At 38.9% G+C, this 6,152-nt stretch overlaps 1 protein-coding gene across 1 annotated transcript; it reads left to right on the forward strand.

Moving 5' to 3' along the window:
* Window positions 1–2,346: 2,346 nt before the first annotated feature.
* On the forward strand, window positions 2,347–6,055 carry LOC119664883 (the record flags this gene model as incomplete). Its single annotated transcript, XM_038074244.1, has 1 exon — window positions 2,347–6,055. A coding segment is annotated over exon 1 (3,709 nt), but the record flags the coding sequence as incomplete, so codon positions are not given.
* Window positions 6,056–6,152: the final 97 nt, after the last annotated feature.

Here is a 6,152-nt window from a genome sequence, read left to right on the forward strand (position 1 = left end):
CCAACGGGTTTATGTGCTCGGTGGTATCTTCAAGAATATAAAAAGTATACAAATATACCGTCCAACAAGTTACATGTGCTTGGTGGAATTCCGGTATACAAATACAAATTGATAGAACCTTGAGAATAAAAGCATTCTCAACATATTTTGGTGACCCCGACGTGATATTCCTATAAGGACAATAAATAGGAACGGCATTATCATGGAGCATTTCAACACACTTATTGATCAACAACAAGCTATAGGAGCTGAGATCGAGAGGATAATCAGCAACTTCAAGAAGGATCCAGCCTCAAGGAAGACGAATCGCTATTATCAGGATAGAATTCTACGGTTAACTGAACAATGGTCAAGGTTAGAGAAGAACCACAACACGTTATTATCTTGTAAAGCTATGGCTGAAGATACAGAAGACGAGTATTTCACCACGGGCTACTATGAAAAAATGACTGAATTGACAAACAAATACTTGGGTATTTTTAACAAGGCATTAATCGAAATGCAAGAGGTAGAAAATGCTCAGAAAAAGCCGCCAAGGCAACACAATCAAAATCCAATGCAGCTTCAACAAAATGAAGAATTATCAAGAGTGTTGCGTAATCAACGAGCACTCATAAATGTCATTGACAGATCCAGTCAAGAAATTGAAATGGCAAGCCAAGAATCTCAAAATGAAGTTTTTTATTCTTGCAAGCTTGCTTTGATAGAAGGTTATCACAAAGCATTCGATAACAACAATGAAAAAATATGGAATTCTACATCAGAAGAATTCATTGAAGGGTACTCCTGGGAATTGTATTATGAAATTAGTCAAAAACTCCAAGACATGGAGATTTGTTTGAAACTCAAGCTAAAATCATTCAATTCTCACTACCAGCACGATTCAACAATTCAGGCAGTAAAATTACCACAGTTAACAATTCCAATATTTGACGGAAACCAGCTGAAGTGGGTAGAGTTTCGAGACCTGTTTACACAACTTATAGACGAACAACCATTCAAACCTATCCAAAAGATGTTCTACTTAACAACTAACTTGATTGGTGAGCCCAAAAACCTGATAAAGCATTTGCCAGCATCAGCTGAGAACTACATTACCGCATGGGAGATTCTGAAGGCTAGATACAATAATGGTAGATTATTAGTTACCGCATTGTTAAACAAATTATTCGCATTACCAGCAATGACAACTGAAACCGCTTCTGGCCTTAAAACATTGCATGACATTTCACAAGAGTGTTTATTGGGACTTAAGGCGCAGAACATTCCAGTCGAACATTGGGACGTCATAATTGTTCATATGACGTTGAAGAAATTAGACAAGATCACACAAACAGCATTTGAGCAGTCATTATCAAACAATCGAGAGCTGATCACTATGAAGGAACTATTTCAATTTATTGAACAAAGGTTCCAATCGCTAGAAACAATAAATAATAGCGCATCAATTAAAAAATGGGTTAAGACAGTGGCTACAACTAACACTGCACCAGCTAAATGTCCAATATGCAAGAGAGATAATCATCCAATTCATCTATGCAAGCAGTTCCTGGATGACACCCCAGCTAAGAGGCTACATCTCATAAAATCATTGCAACGATGTTTCAATTGTCTAAAAAATGGTCACTTCACAAAAGACTGCACATCAGGCAGTTGCTTAAAATGCAGCAAGAAACACAACACCTTGCTGCATTTAGAAGGCACACTTGAAGCATCCATGATTAAGAAGGCATCATTATCAAAAAATCCTGCTTCTCTGTTCTCCAACAATCTCAACATCCAAAAAAATTATGTGGTATTAGGAACTGCACGTGTTGTCGTTAAAGGCAACAATGGAAGAGAAATTGAGTGCAGAGCATTATTGGATTCCGGCTCCCAAGTCAACCTGATAACCGATCAAATAATTAAGAAGTTAGGTGAAAACCCGAAAAAGACCTCAGCATGTATAGAAGGTGTGGGGCAAAAAAAAAACAAGATGCGCAACAACGAATCAATTTAGCTTTCTCGTCCAGAATTAACGGATTTAGCAGCCGAATAGAGGCTTATGTATTACCTAAGATTGTGTGTGACCAGCCGAGCATTCATATTGAAAGCTCAAGCTGGAAAATACCACAGAACATCAATCTGGCAGATCCGTCGTTCAATACCCCAAACAAAATCGATCTCCTACTTGGAGCTGAGTTTTCTCATCAACTATTGTCCATCGGCCAAATAAACCTTGGCAGAGGTCTCCCCATCCTACAGAACACATTGCTTGGGTGGCTTGTGGTGGGAAAAATATCTAACCAAAATTCAATTATTTCACCACAAGTTTGTGGAATATGCTCTGAAGATGAGCAAGATACGATGAAGGTTATCGAGCGGTTCTGGCAACTAGATGAACCAGAAAAGGCAAACAAAAATCTGTCTCCTTCCGAAGAGTTGTGCGAGTCTCATTTTGCAACTTATATGAAAAGGAATCAAGACGGTCGATTCAGTGTCAGATTACCCTTCAAGCAAGATCCATCGTTGCTTGGTGAGTCAAAACACATTGCCATTAACAGGTTTTTAGCGTTGGAAAGAAGACTCGATAAGGATGTAATACTCAAAACACAGTATGTACAGTTCATGAATGAATATGCTGATCTCGGACACATGGAAAGGGTTGACATCAACCAAGTTAATCCTCATTATGTCATCCCACATCATGGCGTTTTACGGCCCGATAGCAGCACCACGAAATTAAGAGTGGTATTTGATGCATCGTGCAAGACGAGTAGTGGACTATCGTTAAATGATACAATGTTTACTGGCCCTACAATTCAAGAGGAATTGTTTGCGATTTTACTTCGATTCAGGTGCCCAAGATTTGTCTTTTGTTCTGACATTCAAAAAATGTACAGACAAATTATTATTCAGCCCGAAGATCAAAGATATCAATTAATAGTCTGGAGAAGCAATAATAACGAACCCTTACAATTTTATCGATTAAAAACAGTCACCTATGGAACACGATCAGCCCCATATCTGGCTACTAAATGCTTACAACAGTTGGCGAAATCTGAGTTGCAAAAATATCCACTAGGTGCAGCAGCACTAAGTAATGACTTCTACGTAGATGATTGCCTAAGTGGATCAAATAGTCTCCAAACTGCCAAAGATATACAAACTCAGTTAAAAGGTTTGTTGGAATCAGCAGGATTCAAGCTACGTAAATGGTGTGCCAACCATCCGTCACTTCTTCAAAATATTGCAAAAGAAGATCAAGAAGTTGATTTGGACTTTCAAAGTGACGACGCAACATCAATCAAAACATTAGGATTGACTTGGCAACCAAAAGAAGATCAATTTCGCATAAAATTAAAACTGGATCCACTAAAAATCATTACTAAAAGAACCATTACTTCGAACCTAGCCAAAATTTTCGACCCATTGGGACTACTAGGTCCAGTACTCGTAACAGCAAAAATACTAATTCAGGACCTATGGCAACTACAATTAACATGGGACGAAGCAGTACCAACCGAAATATACACTAGGTGGACTACCTTTTATGACGATCTACAAGTACTAGATCAATTTAAAATAGATCGTCATATATTCGGAAAACAGATGCCAGCACTTGAATCAATACAATTGCACGTATTTTGTGATGCTTCACAAAAGGCATACGGAGCCGCAGTCTATGTTCGAGCGAAACTAATGGATGGTCGACTAATAAATCGATTGTTGTGTTCCAAGTCTCGTGTTGCTCCACTCAAAAAACAAACGATTCCAAGGTTAGAACTGTGTTCAGCTCTATTAGGAGCGACATTGATGAAAAAGGTTAAGAACAATATAAATCATGATGTAGCAACATATTATTGGACTGATTCAGAAATCGTTCTCTTCTGGATCAATTCTTCATCAGCAAGGCATCAACAATTCATAGCAAATAGAATCAATGCAATTCAGGAAATTAGCTTGCCTAATCAATGGCGTCACGTAAGATCTAAGGACAACCCAGCTGACTCATTATCACGGGGTATCAAGCCAGCTCAATTACTCGAAAATAACTTGTGGTTATACGGTCCACTCTTTCTTCATGGTTCCGAAAGCAACTGGCCTGGCAAATTCAATAAAACTCTCTGTATTGATCCGGTGAATCCTGAATGGAAACAAACGACAAGGGAAGTGGCCTTAATCTCAACTGATTACGATATCCATTGGATCGATAGAATCAATCACAGGAATTCATTTAGAACTCTACTACATACGGTAGGATATATGCTGCGATTTGTAAATCGGGCAAGGCGAACCAATTTAAGCAATATCACTATGGCTCTAAGCCCTATGGAACTGGAGCTGTCACTCAGGCATATAGTGAAGTACATACAACAGTCAGAACTAAAAGAAGAATTAATTCAGTTAGAACGCAACCAAACAGTAAAACCTGCAAGTACACTTGCTGGACTGATGCCATTTTTAGATGAACACAAGATAATTCGCGTGGGGGGAAGGTTAGAAGCATCATCACTTACATATGATGAAAAGCATCAGATAGTCCTTCCATACAATAACCCTATTGTAAAACTGATAATGAAAGACATACATGAACGAAATATGCACTGCGGCGGTCAAGCACTGCTGGCAGCAGCGAGACAAAAATTTTGGCCGATCAAGGGTAAAATTATGGCAAGATCAACTATTCACCATTGTGTTCGTTGTACTAGATGTAAACCAGTTACTTTTGAACAAGTCATGGGAAGTTTACCAAGGCATCGAGTACAGCCAGACAGGCCATTTTTTAATACCGGAGTTGACTTCTGTGGGCCTTTTTGGGTGCATTATAAGGTGAGAGGAAAACGTCCGCATAAGGCATACCTAGCAGTTTATTGTTGTTTTGCGACAAAGGCAGTACACTTGGAACTGGTAAGCGACTTGACAACAGAAGCATTTATCGGATCATTAAAACGTTTTATCGCACGACGCGGATGCTGCCAAAATATATACTGTGACAATGCAACGAATTTTGTCGGTGCCTCTAACAAGTTGCAGGAATTAACAACAACAATCCATTCCAATGTAGCTCAGGAACAAATAACAAAAACTTGCAGCAACAAAGGAATAGCATTTCACTTCATCCCTCCTCGTGCACCTCATTTTGGTGGACTATGGGAAGCAGCGGTTAAATCAGCAAAGTACCTATTGGTCCGAAGCGTTTCAACTGAAACGTTAACGTACGAGGAACTCGAAACCGTCATTATAGAAATAGAAGCTATTTTAAACTCACGACCTTTAACACCAATGTCGTCTAATCCAAATGATTTGCAGGCTCTCACACCAGGTCATTTCTTAGTTGGTGATGCACTAACAGCACCCGTAGACGCAACATGTGAAAAGGTAAAATCATCTCTTTTGAATAGATGGAATCTGGTTGCACACTTAAAACAAGAGTTTTGGAAAAGATGGCGGGCAGAGTACCTAATGGAACTACAGGTTCGAAACAAGTGGCGTGAAGAATGCAAAAACATTGAAGAAAATACACTGGTGATCCTTAAAGAAGATAATGTACAACCTTTGCAATGGCCTTTAGGGCGAATAATGAAGACATATAAGGGTAATGATGGATTTATACGAGTCGTAGATGTCAAAACCGCAACAGGCATGTTAAAGCGACCAATTCACAAACTAGCACCCTTATTTCCTGAAAACAAACCTATTAAAACACAGGAGAATCGCCATAACAAAGAAGAACGAATGGACAATGAGATAGTCCCACGAAAACAAAGACGTGTGTCCTCCAATATAAAATTAACTACAGTACTGATATCTCTACTTTTACTCCCGATTGTTCTTTGTTCACCAGTAAACGTAACTGAACTTCGCTCCGCTCCTGGCATACATTTTGAACAAGTAGGAACAACAAAATTGATAACATCCCACTGGAAAATGATAATCTATTACGATTTAGCTCCATTTAATACAGAGCTGGACATACTAAAGGATTCAACGTTGAATCTTTTGAAGCTATGTGATCAAAGCAACTTAAATTCAACATGCAAGTTTGTGGTTCATCATTTCCAGCAAGCAGAAAGTGAATTGAGAACAGCATTTGAATTTATGTCAAGCGCCCGAAATAAGAGAGGGGCAATCGATTTAGTTGGGAATATAGCAAGTTCTCTGTTTGGAGT

The sequence above is a fragment of the Teleopsis dalmanni genome, unplaced genomic scaffold, assembly GCF_002237135.1.
Source record: "Teleopsis dalmanni isolate 2A unplaced genomic scaffold, ASM223713v2 unscaffolded_contig_2853, whole genome shotgun sequence".
NCBI classification, from domain to species: Eukaryota; Metazoa; Arthropoda; class Insecta; order Diptera; family Diopsidae; genus Teleopsis; species Teleopsis dalmanni.